Here is a 15,941-nt window from a genome sequence, read left to right on the forward strand (position 1 = left end):
GCCAGAACTACATTCCTGTGGGTTCTTGCTCAAAAATGCCCTGAATGCTTCCAATGTTGATGAGAGAAGCTACAGGACGGCAGGAGTATTGGAAGGTGACCCTTGTGGAGGATCTATGGTAGACAACAGCAGTGTCGCTTCAGCTAACCCTGGCTGGTACTGTGCAGAAAAAAGGTTATGATGAAGCTCTTCTGATAACCTCATACCTTGAAAACCCTCTAATGGGACAATCCAAAATGAAACAATAGGCTGTTTTGAAGTTTGTTAATTCATAGGGTCACCGCAAGTCAGGAGTGACTTGACTGCACTCAACAAACACACACGCTTTGAGATGGGCGAGAAACCAAGGAAAAAAAACAGGTTACTCACCTGTAATTGATGATCTTCGAGTGGTCATCTGTGCAGTCACACACATGGGTTTTCCCGTCAGGACGAACCCTACCTCGGAGATTTTAAAAGCTAGCCTAGGCGTTATTTTTGGCGCGCACTCCCTTTCGCTCTGGGGAGCAGGCATCCACTGCGCATGCCTGGAGCGAGAGGGAGGCGCCCCACCCACTCAGTTTCTTTCCCCGCCGCTGACATAGTAGATGAGCGGTAGTATAGGACCAGTAGCCAGCAGCGGGGACGGCTGGGCGGGCGTGTGTGACTGCACAGATGACCACTCGAAGATCATCAATTACAGGTGAGTAACCTGTTTATCTTCTTCGTGGTCTCTGTGCAGTCCCACACATGGGTGACTGATAAGCTGACCTGCAAGGTGGTGGGTGCTGGCACTAGAGTTGGAGAAAAGAATAACACAAAGGTTAGTGCAACACAGTCAGCACATAACAGGCTACAAGGCAAGCAATTACTCACCAAGCCGAGACCGCCTCCTTAGTCAAAGATGGAGCGGAGCACTGCCTGTCCGAAGGATGCATCTCGCCTAGCACGAACGTCCAAAGCGTAGTGCGTGGCGAAGGTCGAAGGGGAAGACCAGGCGGCAGCGGCGCAAATGTCCTCCATGGATACACCCCTGGCAAGGGCAGATGACGTTGACAAAGCTCTTGTGGAATGAGCTCGTATGGCAGATGGGACTGGTTGCTTTGCGAGTTTGTAGCACAGCTCTATAGCAGCAACCAACCATTTTAACAGTCTCTGTGTAGATATCTTTTTGCCCTTATTAAGGCGGCCGTAGGCCACAAAAAGTCTGGAGTCCGTACGGAACGATGCTGTTCTATCTATATAGTAAGCGAGTGCTCTTCTAACATCTAGACAGTGTAGAGCTTCTTGCCCCTTGTCCGTAGGACGTTGGAAAAAGGCAGGTAAGGTTGTGATTCTGTGTAAATGAAATGCGGAAACTACCTTGGGTAAGAAGGCAGGGTCTGGCCGCAACACCACCCTATCGTGGTGAAAAATGGTGTAAGGTGAGTCTGCTCTGAACGCACAAATATCACTTGCTCTCTTAGCAGAGGTGAGTGCGACTAATAGTGCCGTTTTCCATGAGAGAAGGTGAAGCGGTATCGTAGCCATAGGTTCGAAAGGCGGTTTTACTAGTTGGCTTAGCACTAGCGATAAACTCCAGCTAGGATACATTTGCCGCAATGGTGGGTGCAAATGTAAGATTCCTTTTAAGAAGGCTTTCGCAGCAGGGTGTGAAAAGACAGTCCGACCCTGTACATGCGGGTGAAAAGCTGAGATTGCTGCAAGGTGCACCTTTAAAGATGAGTACGTAAGGCCCTTTTCTGACAAATGCAGTGTATATGCCAAGATTTGAGGTATGGAAGCCGATAAAGGTCTGAAGTTATGCTTGGTAGCATAGATGGAAAATCTTTTCCACTTCATGGAGTATGACTTTCTCGTTGATGGTTTCCTCGCATTTAAGAGAACATGTCTTACTCCTTCAGGAAAGTCTGAGAACATATCCTCCAAGCCGTTAAGCGAAGCCTGTTCGGGTCGTGATGGAGAACCCTGCCGTTCTGCTGAGACAGGAGGTTCTGTGCTGGAGGAAAGTGATGGTAAGTATTTTTCGACAGAAAGAGGAGGGTTGTGAACCATGGTTGGCGTGGCCACCATGGCGTCACTAAAATGCAATCTGTGTTGTCTAGTTGAATTTTCTGTATGCATCGTGTTATCAGTGGGAAGGGTGGGAAGAGGAAGTGTAGTGGACCGGTCCATGTCTGTATGAAGGCATCCCCTGCAGACTGTTGTGAGGGCGGACCTCTCATAAAAAAGATAGCACACTGTGCATTGTCTGGTGCAGCAAACGCATCTATTGAGGGGGTTCCAAATTTCCGGAATACTGGCAGAAGATATGACCTGTGGAGGGACCACTCGTGGTCGTTGATGAGATATCTGCTCAGCCTGTCCGCTTGAGCATTCTGGACGCCAGGAAGATGTACCGCAGTGAGATGGATCTGGTGAGCAATACTCCAGTGCCAAAGGTGCATTGCTCTTTTGCAAAGACGGGTGGAAGCAGTCCCTCCTTGCCTGTTTATATAAAAAACTGTCGCCACATTGTCTGAGGCAATTTGTACATGCCGGCCTTGAAGAGATGGGAGAAACGATTTTAAAGCTCTGTGAACAGCTAGAAGCTCTAAACAATTGATGTGGAGCGACTGTTCGTACGGTGTCCATTGCCCCTGGACAGTGAGTATGTCGAGATGGGCTCCCCAGCCCCACCTCGAGGCATCTGTTGTAACTACTGCTGATGGGCTTGGCCTTAAAAATGGCATTCCTGCAAGCAGGTGAGGTCGTACTGTCCACCATTCGAGTGAGGGGAGGATGTGGTTTGGAACAGTGAGGATGGTTCTTTGAGACTGGCGTTGGGGCCGAAACGCACGGACGAACCAGATTTGCAGGGTTCGCATGCGTAGTCTCGCGTGTGTTAAAACTGCAGTCGTCGCTGCCATAAGTCCTAACATGCGCTGAATGTTGAAGGCCGTTTGTTTGGGTTGTTGTATTATTTGTGTGGCCAGTGTCTGAATGGAAGATATCCTGTCTACAGGAAGGTATGCCTTGTGGTCCGTGGTGCACAAGCGAGCCCCTATAAAATGGATGTCTTGAGTTGGGGTCAGGTGTGACTTTTGATGATTGACCTGGAGGCCCAGTTCTGCTAAGAGCGCAAGTGTCATAGAAATGTCCTTCATCAACTGTGCCTTTGAAGCTCCCACGAGGAGCCAATCGTCTATGTATGGGTAGGTTGCAATTCCGCGTTGTCTGAGGTATGCCGCAATTACCGCCATACATTTCGTGAATGTCCGTGGTGCTGTGGAGAGTCCGAAGGGTAGGGCTCGGAACTGGTAGTGGCTGTTGCCCACGGCGAAACGCAGGAACTTTCTGTGGCATTGGTGTATTGTCAGGTGAAGTATGCGTCCTGTAAATCTACCAGTGCCATCCAAGAGTTTCGGGGGATTAAGGGCAGAATCGATTGTAAGGTGATCATTCTGAATTTTCTGTGGCGGATGAATTTGTTTAGGGCTCTTAGATCCAGAATCGGACGCTGTCCCCCATCCCTTTTGGGAACTAGAAAGTACCGGGAATAAAATCCGGTCCGATGGTACTGGTCTGGGACAGGCTCTATAGCCGCTTTGGCAGTTAAGATGTCTATTTCTTCCTGAAGGGAAGGGGATGGAGGAGTTGAGACAAAATGATGTTTTGTTGGTGGTGTTTGAAACTCTATCGAGTAGCCTCTCAAAATGATGTTTAAAACCCATTTGTCCGTGGTTATTTGTTGCCAGTTCTCGTGAAATGGAAGAAGTCTGGAAATGTGTTGAATTGGTAAAGGTAGGAAGTCAAAGAGACTGCTTTGATGAAGACGCAGCCTTTTTAGGTGGTTGTGGTCTCTGCTGTCTCTGGTTAAAAGATTGCTTCGGAGGAGGAGCCTTACGTTTCCAGTATTCAGATTGTCGAGGAGATCTGGAACGTTTAAACGGCGTTGGTTTCCATGGTCTGGGCTTATAGCTCTGCTGTTGTTGTTGTTGCGCTACTCCGAGCCTTTTTGCTCGTTTGCGGCTGTCGTCCACGGTGGTCAATATATCGTCTGTCGTTGCATTAAAGAGACCTTGGCCGTCGAAGGGAAGGTCTTCGATTTTAAACTTAAGATCAGGCTGCAATGAAGAGGACCGAAGCCAAGCGTGTCGTCTTAGGGCAATTGAGGCAGCCATCGCCTTTGAAGTGCACCCCACAGAGTGGCGGATAGTATTTATCTGTTGCTTTGAAACCCTGTTGAGCTCCTATAGCAGCTTGCAGGCTTGTTTCTGGGAAGGTTCAGGTAGGGCAGAGACGAGCGTATTTAGTTGGGAGGAGATATTGTGGGTATACGCGGCGAAGTATGCTAAATAATTGTTGATTTTGGCATTTGCCGTAGAAATTGAATACATTTTCCTTCCCAGGGTGTCTAATTTCCTGCCTTCCTTCTCAGGAGGTACAGGGTGACGAGTCTGTTTCGATTTAGAAGAAGAATGAACTATCAGAGAGTTCGGGGCTGGATGGCTAAATAGAAATTTCGACTCCATTGCTTGGATCCTGTAAAGAGATTCAATTCGTTTTGAAGTCGGGGGAATAGATGCTGGGTTGTCCCAAGCTTCTTTGATGGCCTCTAGGTGTACCGGTAACATCGGCAGAAAGGACCCAGCAGGTAAATCTGAGTGCACCAAGTCGTGTACCACGTCTGTTACCTTGGGTGCATCTGAGGTGAGGGTAACGTTAAGTGCAGAGGCCATGTTGGCAATCAAGTCCAAGTATGTCTTTGCCCCTTCGGAAGGTGACAAATCCGCGGGCTTGGCGATATCCGAGGCAGGGGATCCAGGGGACATCGATTGTATCGAGTCCGATGATTGTGCGTCGGATTCGGCATCCGAGTCAGGTTCGGGTGCCGGTGGGTCCGGTCTGGTTGGAGTCGTGCTTTTAGGTCTGGTTGGACTCGTGCCTTTAAGCTTAGAAGTCGAAGTGGAAGGAGTCGGAGATGGCTGTTTTGTTAGTTGCTTACTCCGTTGGACAGGAGTCACTTCCTTGGATTGGTTCCTGTGGTAATCGGTACGGTACCGAGAATGGTGGTAGCCGCAACAAGCATGGGAATCCATTGATGGAGACCTCGAAGCGTAGTGGCGTCGTCTCGGGGACATAGATGGAGACCGAGACCTCGGGTTGTAGCGATAGCGGTCCCTCCCCCTACTAGGGGATCTCTCCGGGAAACGCGTACGATGGTACCGATGTCTCTCGATGCTGGGAGACCTGGCTGGGAACCGATGGGTATCAAAGTACCTGTAAGCGTCATGTCTGTATTGGATGGGATTCGACATATCGCGAAACGATCTAGGGTTGATGTGCTGTTGAGTCCACTGCAGCGGGTCTCGGATCTTCTCCAGCGAAGGGTCTGGTATGGATCCTTGTAGAGAAGGGGATCGGGACGGAATCGGAATAACCTCTTCCGTCTGTTGATGCGGTGATTCCGTAATCGGAGTGGTCACTTCCTGGGTATCGGTTCCAGGTGTGGAGGGCTCACATTGTCTGTCAGGCTCGTGGGCTGTTTGTTGTTCCGAAGATTTGTTCGAGTCGGTAGGTTTTCTCGAGTCCTTCGGGTCGGTAGATTTTTTCGGGTCCTTCGGATCGGTAGGTTTCCTCGAATCCTTCTGGCCCTTCGGATCGGAGTGCTTGTGCTTCTTAGTGTGCTTCCCACTTTTCGTTTTAGTAGACGCGGCCGTTAGCTCTGACGTTCTCGCGCTGTCGCCGACTTTCGCGGCATCGCCGGGCTTATGCTTGCTGGGAACAATGGCCACTGAAGCTGCCGACCGTGCGCCGTCTCCTTGGGGAGTCAGGAGGGGAGGCGACTTACTCACAGAAGAAGATTGAGACATTTCAGGGTGAAGCACAGACTCCATAAGATGGCTTCTTAGTCTAGCGGCTCTGTTTTTGCGCGCCTGTTTGCCGAATTGAAGGCAATGCGCACAGGCGTCCACTTTATGGGTTTCTCCCAAGCAGAATAGGCAAAGCGAATGTCCGTCTGAGGTAGGGATTTTCGCCCTACAACGCGAACACCTTTTAAAGGTTATTTTACTGTCTCTTCCTTCCATACGCCCGGGGGGGGGGGGGTGAGGGAAGGGAGGTCTGAGGTAAAAGCGGGGAAGATATTTATGCTTTTTTTTTTTTTTTTTAGAGAGTATAAGAATATAAGAAAAAATAGCGAGGGAAATAGAATGAAGAGGAAAAGTGAAGAAAAACGGAGGCTAGACGTTTGAGGTAAACGAGGAGCGCAGCGAAGGTAAGACTATCCCGGGCGGCGGTTGGAAAGAAACTGAGTGGGTGGGGCGCCTCCCTCTCGCTCCAGGCATGCGCAGTGGATGCCTGCTCCCCAGAGCGAAAGGGAGTGCGCGCCAAAAATAACGCCTAGGCTAGCTTTTAAAATCTCCGAGGTAGGGTTCGTCCTGACGGGAAAACCCATGTGTGGGACTGCACAGAGACCACGAAGAAGATTCATGGGTTTTCACACAGCCGCTGCAATTTGTCACCCAGTAAGAACCTCCTTTCAGGTCTCAAGCAAGGGGAGAAATGGGCAAGGAAAGGTTCCCTGTGACTGCCTAGGCCCAGAATCCACCCCACTTCACAAGGTTGTTGTGAGGACAAAAATGACAAAAGGGAGAACCACATACACCATCCCGAGCTGAGGTGGATTTCCTAGGTAACTGGGGCTGTGTTTCTTTGTGTCTCGAATCCTGCTCTTCCTGTAAAATTTTTTAAATGGGTTCATGCCTGGGGACCTGATCTCAAATCTCACTTCTCTGTATGAGTTTTCCCAACACCTATTTTGCTTGCAGAAAATCTTAACATTTTTTGAAGTCCTTACTAAAGATATGGAATTACTTACTTCAAATGCGTTGTATTTCTGCAAAATCAGGCTCTCTTACCATATTCAGGTCTGTCTGTGGAACGATGGTCTTCAGTTTCTTCCCTTGCCGACCGTCAACGATTCCTTCTACAATCATGTCAATCAGGTAGGGGATATATTTCCCGAACAGCCGATCTAGCAAAAGCTGCTCTTGCTGAGAAACAAAACAGAAAGAATCCCAAAGTTCTGAGCTGATTTATCCAGGGCTCTCTTTTTTTTGGGGGGGGGGGGGGGTAGAAAAAGCCCAGCAGGAATTCTTTTGACTATTAGGCCACACCCCCTGACACCAAGCCAGCCAGAACTGCATTCCTGTGCATTCCTGCTGAAAAAAAGCCATGGATTTGTCCCTCCCTGTTCCTGTCCCCTCCAGATTTTGGCATCAGGGGCCCAATCTGTTTCTACTTGCAGGCAGCAAGTCAACTCCCTGAATGTCCTTCCCCCCCCAGCCCTAGAAGGGGACACCAGAAGTCTGCCATGACTTCCAGGCACACACATGCAAACACACACACGCACAAAGATCAGAGTAAGCAGCCGTTCCCTACTTTGCTGCTCCTTTGGTTCAGCCACTTCTGCCAAAAAGGTTTATATTTCAAATTCTTGGGGTCCACAAAGACCATCCCACAGCGCGATACTGTTGCAGGTGAGGCGTACTGCAAATCTCCAACCTAAAAAGGAAATTGTGCAAGTTTGCAAGAAATCCTGTGCTGCTAATGAGTGGTTTCGGGTATCAATGCCAAACGCAACACAAAAGACCCAAGATCTTTATGTGCACGTCTTGCAGGGATCGGAAACGCTCGTTCAACTTGAACTAATCCCTGAAGACTACAACCTGTCCCTTGCTTCTGCTGACACCCCCACCGCAGCCAGTCTGCAGTGCAAAGGAAAGATCAGCAGCCACTGAAATGTCAGTGCTTGCCACTCTGCCAACTCCTCCTTCCCTGGTCTAACACTTGTACTGATTTCGCACTCATTTGAAGCTGCTGGGATGGCCTTGGGTCAGCCATAGCTCTGGCAGAGGCTGTCCTTGAAAGGGCAGCTGCTGTGAGAGCCCTCTCCAGCCCCACCCACCTCGCAGGGTGTCTGTTGTGGGGGAGGAAGGTAAAGGAGATTCTGAGCCACTCTGAGACTCTTCAGAATGGAGGGCAGGATATAAATCCAGTATCATCTTCTTCTTCTGCCGCTCTCACATTCGTCTTCTCAGCGGGGCTTCCTTCCAATTTCACATTATCTGCCCCAGGGCTGCAGCAAGCGTCGGCTTTTTCATGCAGCAAACAGAAACCGCTAAAAGCCAGTTTCTGTTTGCTGTGCAAAAACACCAGCGCTTGCTGCAGCCCCAGGGCAGATAGTGTGAAATCAGAAGGGAGCCGTGCTGAGAAGACAAACGTGACAGTGGCGTAAGGTGAGTGCGAAATCAGTATTTCAGCCAGTCTGCTTTTGGATCCCCCCCCAAAAAAAATGTTCTGCCCACAGAAATAGCGAGCTCCCACCAACCCGACACATCTGCATTGCTTTGGTGTAGTGAACTTTTCTCAGGGGAGACCCATTGATCCTGTGACATTTCCCATTCACACCCCTCACTTCCTCCGAGGAGATCAGGAAGGAATATATTAGTCTATGCATTCATTCCCCAAAACTGCCCTGCAGGGGAGGTTAGGCCAGGAGACTAGCCAGTGAGCTTCGTGGCAGTGAGGATTTGAAACCTCTCACCCTTTCACCAGATTGTACAGACCTGTTCTCCTGGGCCAAGTCTCATTCAGGACCCTTGCAGTGGCTTGTTCCTGCCTACCAGGAAGTTATAGCAACTTAAGGATATTGACACATTCTCCCGTTGAGGGAGATCATCAGACCTTCAGTTGTGAGTTGGTGCCACCATCTCCTGGCAGCAGGTATCTGGGAACCTTCTGCTGCTTCAGAGCAGGCCAGCCCAGAGATTGTGGTTTCCAACTGGGAATGGACTAAAAATGGAATTGTGAGAGGAGTAACCTGCACCAGGACAGCCTCCACCCCTGCAGGGATATGGAAGTACGGAATATGGTTCACACTAAGCAGGTGGGACACCATAAGCTACCTGGAAGGATGACTACCTGGACCCATATGTAACAGAAGGACCTGTCCTAAGGTTAACAAAATAAATATGTAAGAGGAAAAAGGAGCTACAACCACCACACCCTCCAAGACCAAAATGGAGGCAGGTCCCTCTGGACCAGGGGTGGCTAAACTTGTTTAACGTAAGAGCTGCACAGAATAAATGTCAGATGTTTGAGAGCTGCAAGACATGAATGTCAGATGTTTGGATGGATGGATGGATGGATGGATGGAAGGAAGGAAGGAAGGAAGGAAGGAAGGAAGGAAGGAAGGAAGGAAGGAAGGAAGGAAGGGACGGCGGGAAGAGAGGAAGGAAGGAAGGGAGGGTGGAAGGAAGGAAGGAAGGGAGGGAGGAAGAAAGGGATGGAGGAAGAGAGGAAGGAAGGAGGAAGGAAGGGAGGGAGGGAGGAAGGAAGGAAGGAAGGAAGGAAGGAAGGAAGGAAGGAAGAAAGGAAGGGAGGGAGGGAGGGAGGGAGGAAGGAAGGAAGGAAGGAAGAAAGGAAGGGAGGGAGGAGGAAGGAAGGAAGGAAGAAAGGAAGGGAGGGAGGGAGGGAGGGAGGAAGAAAGGGACGGAGGGAAGAGAGGAAGGAAGGAAGGAAGGAAGGAAGGAAGGAAGGAAGGAAGGAAGGAAGGAAGGAAGGAAGGAAGGAAGAAAGGGACGGAGGGAAGAGAGGAAGGAAGGGAGGGTGGAAGGAAGGAAGGAAGGAAGGAAGGAAGGAAGGAAGGAAGGAAGGAAGGAAGGAAGGAAGGATGGAAGGAAGGGAGGGAGGAAGGGAGGGAGGAAGAAAGGGACGGAGGGAAGAGAGCAAGGAAGGAAGGAAGGAAGGAAGGAAAATAAATGGAGTGGAGGGGGGAAAGAAAGCAACTTTAAACACATTCTCCAAGCCTCCAGCTGGCTTGGCAAAGTGGTTTAAAGAGAGAAATGCCTTCTCCAAGCTGGCTGACGGGGTGGATGGGGGCTTTGAGAGCCACCCAACATGTGTGAAAGAGTCACACGTGCCTCCTGAGCCACAGTTTGACCACTCCTGCTCTAGAGAGTCACATTTTCTGGTTTCCCCACCGGCCATGGGGCTTTCTTACCTCAAACAAGAGGGCACAGTGAGTCTGGAGCCTGATTCGCTCTCCATTCGCCAAGGTCAGCAGCTTGTTATCGTCCATCACCGAATTCATGTTTTCGACCCAGAGAGCATCCACATCGCCATCAAACAAAATGTACCTGTGCGCAAAAGTCAGCATAAACACTTCTTGCCCAGTGATGCGTCCCCAAAACGCTCCTAGGCTGCTGGATCAGGGGTTGTTACCGGGAGACATGGACGAAAACCGGGGGAGAAGGAAAAAACAGGTTACTCACCTGTAATTGATGATCTTCGAGTGGTCATCTGTGCAGTCACACACATGGGTTTTCCCGTCAGGACGAACCCTACCTCGGAGATTTTAAAAGCTAGCCTAGGCGTTATTTTTGGCGCGCACTCCCTTTCGCTCTGGGGAGCAGGCATCCACTGCGCATGCCTGGAGCGAGAGGGAGGCGCCCCACCCACTCAGTTTCTTTCCCCGCCGCTGACATAGTAGATGAGCGGTAGTATAGGACCAGTAGCCAGCAGCGGGGACGGCTGGGCGGGCGTGTGTGACTGCACAGATGACCACTCGAAGATCATCAATTACAGGTGAGTAACCTGTTTATCTTCTTCGTGGTCTCTGTGCAGTCCCACACATGGGTGACTGATAAGCTGACCTGCAAGGTGGTGGGTGCTGGCACTAGAGTTGGAGAAAAGAATAACACAAAGGTTAGTGCAACACAGTCAGCACATAACAGGCTACAAGGCAAGCAATTACTCACCAAGCCGAGACCGCCTCCTTAGTCAAAGATGGAGCGGAGCACTGCCTGTCCGAAGGATGCATCTCGCCTAGCACGAACGTCAAAGCGTAGTGCGTGGCGAAGGTCGAAGGGGAAGACCAGGCGGCAGTGGCGCAAAGTCCTCCATGGATACACCCTGGCAAGGGCAGATGACGTTGACAAAGCTCTTGTGGAATGAGCTCGTATGGCAGATGGGACTGGTTGCTTTGCGAGTTTGTAGCACAGCTCTATAGCAGCAACCAACCATTTTGACAGTCTCTGTGTAGATATCTTTTTGCCCTTATTAAGGCGGCCGTAGGCCACAAAAAGTCTGGAGTCCGTACGGAACGATGCTGTTCTATCTATATAGTAAGCGAGTGCTCTTCTAACATCTAGACAGTGTAGAGCTTCTTGCCCCTTGTCCGTAGGACGTTGGAAAAAGGCAGGTAAGGTTGTGATTCTGTGTAAATGAAATGCGGAAACTACCTTGGGTAAGAAGGCAGGGTCTGGCCGCAACACCACCCTATCGTGGTGAAAAATGGTGTAAGGTGAGTCTGCTCTGAACGCACAAATATCACTTGCTCTCTTAGCAGAGGTGAGTGCGACTAATAGTGCCGTTTTCCATGAGAGAAGGTGAAGCGGTATCGTAGCCATAGGTTCGAAAGGCGGTTTTACTAGTTGGCTTAGCACTAGCGATAAACTCCAGCTAGGATACATTTGCCGCAATGGTGGGTGCAAATGTAAGATTCCTTTTAAGAAGGATTTCGCAGCAGGGTGTGAAAAGACAGTCCGACCCTGTACATGCGGGTGAAAAGCTGAGATTGCTGCAAGGTGCACCTTTAAAGATGAGTACGTAAGGCCCTTTTCTGACAAATGCAGTGTATATGCCAAGATTTGAGGTATGGAAGCCGATAAAGGTCTGAAGTTATGCTTGGTAGCATAGATGGAAAATCTTTTCCATTTCATGGAGTATGACTTTCTCGTTGATGGTTTCCTCGCATTTAAGAGAACATGTCTTACTCCTTCAGGAAAGTCTGAGAACATATCCTCCAAGCCGTTAAGCGAAGCCTGTTCGGGTCGTGATGGAGGACCCTGCCGTTCTGCTGGGACAGGAGGTTGTGGGCCAGAGGGAAGTGATGGTAAGTGTTTTTTGACAGAGAGAGGAGGGTTGTGAACCACGGCTGGCGTGGCCACCATGGCGTCACTAGAATGCAATCTGTGTTGTCCAGTTGAAGTTTCTGTATGCACCGTGTTATCAGCGGGAAAGGAGGGAAGAGGAAGTGTAGTGGACCGGTCCATGTCTGTATGAAGGCATCCCCCGCAGACTGTTGTGAGGGCGGACCTCTCATAAAAAAGATAGCACACTGTGCATTGTCTGGTGCAGCAAACGCATCTATTGAGGGGGTTCCGAATTTCCGGAATACTGGCAGAAGATATGACCTTTGGAGGAACCACTCGTGGTCGTTGATGAGATATCTGCTCAGCCTGTCCGCTTGAGCATTCTGGACGCCAGGAAGATGTACCGCAGTGAGATGGATCTGGTGAGCAATACTCCAGTGCCAAAGGTGCATTGCTCTTTTGCAAAGACGGGTGGAAGCAGTCCCTCCTTGCCTGTTTATATAAAAAACCGTCGCCACATTGTCTGAGGCAATGTGTACATGCCGGCCTTGAAGAGATGGGAGAGACGATTTTAAAGCTCTGTGAACAGCTAGAAGCTCTAAACAATTGATGTGGAGCGACTGTTCGTACGGTGTCCATTGCCCCTGGACAGTGAGTATGTCGAGATGGGCTCCCCAGCCCCACCTCGAGGCATCTGTTGTAACTACTGCTGATGGGCTTGGCCTTAAAAATGGCATTCCTGCAAGCAGGTGAGCTCGTACTGTCCACCATTCGAGTGAGGGGAGGATGTGGTTTGGAACAGTGAGGATGGTTCTTTGAGACTGGCGTTGGGGCCGAAACGCACGGACGAACCAGATTTGCAGGGTTCGCATGCGTAGTCTCGCGTGTGTTAAAACTGCAGTCGTCGCTGCCATAAGTCCTAACATGCGCTGAATGTTGAAGGCCGTTTGTTTGGGTTGTTGTATTATTTGTGTGGCCAGTGTCTGAATGGAAGATATCCTGTCTACAGGAAGGTATGCCTTGTGGTCCGTGGTGCACAAGCGAGCCCCTATAAAATGGATGTCTTGAGTTGGGGTCAGGTGTGACTTTTGATGATTGACCTGGAGGCCCAGTTCTGCTAAGAGCGCAAGTGTCATAGAAATGTCCTTCATCAACTGTGCCTTTGAAGCTCCCACGAGGAGCCAATCGTCTATGTATGGGTAGGTTGCAATTCCGCGTTGTCTGAGGTATGCCGCAATTACCGCCATACATTTCGTGAATGTCCGTGGTGCTGTGGAGAGTCCGAAGGGTAGGGCTCGGAACTGGTAGTGGTTGCTGCCCACGGCGAAACGCAGGAACTTTCTGTGGCATTGGTGTATTGTCAGGTGGAAGTATGCGTTCTGTAAATCTACCAGTGCCATCCAAGAGTTTCGGGGGATTAAGGGCAGAATCGATTGTAAGGTGATCATCCTGAATTTTCTGTGACGGATGAATTTGTTTAGGGCTCTTAGATCCAGAATCGGACGCTGTCCCCCATCCCTTTTGGGAACTAGAAAGTACCGGGAATAAAATCCGGTCCGATGGTACTGTTCTGGGACAGGCTCTATAGCCGCTTTGGCAGTTAAGGTGTCTATTTCTTCCTGAAGGGAAGGGGATGGTGGAGTTGAGACAAAATGATGTTTTGTTGGTGGTGTTTGAAACTCTATCGAGTAGCCTCTCAAAATGATGTTTAAAACCCATTTGTCCGTGGTTATTTGTTGCCAGTTCTCGTGAAATGGAAGAAGTCTGGAAATGTGTTGAATTGGTAAAGGTAGGAAGTCAAAGAGACTGCTTTGATGAAGACGCAGCCTTTTTAGGTGGTTGTGGTCTCTGCTGTCTCTGGTTAAAAGATTGCTTCGGAGGAGGAGCCTTACGTTTCCAGTATTCAGATTGTCGAGGAGATCTGGAACGTTTAAACGGCGTTGGTTTCCATGGTCTGGGCTTATAGCTCTGCTGTTGTTGTTGTTGCGCTACTCCGAGCCTTTTTGCTCGTTTGCGGCTGTCGTCCACGGTGGTCAATATATCGTCTGTCGTTGCATTAAAGAGACCTTGGCCGTCGAAGGGAAGGTCTTCGATTTTAAACTTAAGATCAGGTTGCAACGAAGAGGACCGAAGCCAAGCGTGTCGTCTTAGGGCAATTGAGGCAGCCATCGCCTTTGAAGTGCACCCCACAGAGTGGCGGATAGTATTTATCTGTTGCTTTGAAACCCTGTTGAGCTCCTGTAGCAGCTTGCAGGCTTGTTTCTGGGAAGGTTCAGGTAGGGCAGAGACGAGCGTATTTAGTTGGGAGGAGATATTGTGGGTATACGCGGCGAAGTATGCTAAATAATTGTTGATTTTGGCATTTGCCGTAGAAATTGAATACATTTTCCTTCCCAGGGTGTCTAATTTCCTGCCTTCCTTCTCAGGAGGTACAGGGTGACGAGTCTGTTTCGATTTAGAAGAAGAATGAACTATCAGAGAGTTCGGGGCTGGATGGCTAAATAGAAATTTCGACTCCATTGCTTGGATCCTGTAAAGAGATTCAATTCGTTTTGAAGTCGGGGGAATAGATGCTGGGTTGTCCCAAGCTTCTTTGATGGCCTCTAGGTGTACCGGTAACATCGGCAGAAAGGACCCAGCAGGTAAATCTGAGTGCACCAAGTCGTGTACCACGTCTGTTACCTTGGGTGCATCTGAGGTGAGGGTAACGTTAAGTGCAGAGGCCATGTTGGCAATCAAGTCCAAGTATGTCTTTGCCCCTTCGGAAGGTGACAAATCCGCGGGCTTGGCGATATCCGAGGCAGGGGATCCAGGGGACATTGATTGTATCGAGTCCGATGATTGTGCGTCGGATTCGGCATCCGAGTCAGGTTCGGGTGCCGGTGGGTCCGGTCTGGTTGGAGTCGTGCTTTTAGGTCTGGTTGGACTCGTGCCTTTAAGCTTAGAAGTCGAAGTGGAAGGAGTCGGAGATGGCTGTTTTGTTAGTTGCTTACTCCGTTGGACAGGAGTCACTTCCTTGGATTGGTTCCTGTGGTAATCGGTACGGTACCGAGAGTGGTGGTAGCCGCAACAAGCATGGGAATCCATTGATGGAGACCTCGAAGCGTAGTGGCGTCGTCTCGGGGACATAGATGGAGACCGAGACCTCGGGTTGTAGCGATAGCGGTCCCTCCCCCTACTAGGGGATCTCTCCGGGAAACGCGTACGATGGTACCGATGTCTCTCGATGCTGGGAGACCTGGCTGGGAACCGATGGGTATCAAAGTACCTATAAGCGTCATGTCTGTATTGGATGGGATTCGACATATCGCGGAACGATCTAGGATTGATGTGCTGTTGAGTCCACTGCAGCGGGTCTCGGATCTTCTCCAGCGAAGGGTCTGGTATGGATCCTTGTAGAGAAGGGGATCGGGACGGAATCGGAATAACCTCTTCCGTCTGCTGATGCGGTGATTCCGTAATCGGAGTGGTCACTTCCTGGGTATCGGTTCCAGGTGTGGAGGGCTCACATTGTCTGTCAGGCTCGTGGGCTGTTTGTTGTTCCGAAGATTTGTTCGAGTCGGTAGGTTTTCTCGAGTCCTTCGGGTCGGTAGATTTTTTCGGGTCCTTCGGATCGGTAGGTTTCCTCGAATCCTTCTGGCCCTTCGGATCGGAGTGCTTGTGTTTCTTAGTGTGCTTCCCACTTTTCGTTTTAGTAGACGCGGCCGTTAGCTCTGACGTTCTCGCGCCGTCGCCGACTTTCGCGGCATCGCCGGGCTTATGCTTGCTGGGAACAATGGCCACTGAAGCTGCCGACCGTGCGCCGTCTCCTTGGGGAGTCAGGAGGGGAGGCGACTTACTCACAGAAGAAGATTGAGACATTTCAGGGTGAAGCACAGACTCCATAAGATGGCTTCTTAGTCTAGCGGCTCTGTTTTTGCGCGCCTGTTTGCCGAATTGAAGGCAATGCGCACAGGCGTCCACTTTATGGGTTTCTCCCAAGCAGAATAGGCAAAGCGAATGTCCGTCTGAGGTAGGGATTTTCGCCCTACAACGCGAACA

The 15,941-nt window shown here is 50.1% G+C and overlaps 1 protein-coding gene across 1 annotated transcript in view; it reads right to left on the reverse strand.

The window, feature by feature from the left end:
• The window catches only part of DNAH10 (dynein axonemal heavy chain 10), a 168,862-nt gene that overhangs the window by 69,747 nt on the left and 83,174 nt on the right, over positions 1-15,941 (reverse strand). Inside the window, 3 exon segments of the mRNA XM_060249163.1 lie at positions 6,882-7,016; positions 7,405-7,527; positions 10,028-10,163. Coding sequence (XP_060105146.1) covers positions 6,882-7,016; positions 7,405-7,527; positions 10,028-10,163 — 394 coding nt within the window.

Source organism: Heteronotia binoei, chromosome 11 (genome assembly GCF_032191835.1).
Source record: "Heteronotia binoei isolate CCM8104 ecotype False Entrance Well chromosome 11, APGP_CSIRO_Hbin_v1, whole genome shotgun sequence".
NCBI lineage: Eukaryota > Metazoa > Chordata > Lepidosauria > Squamata > Gekkonidae > Heteronotia > Heteronotia binoei.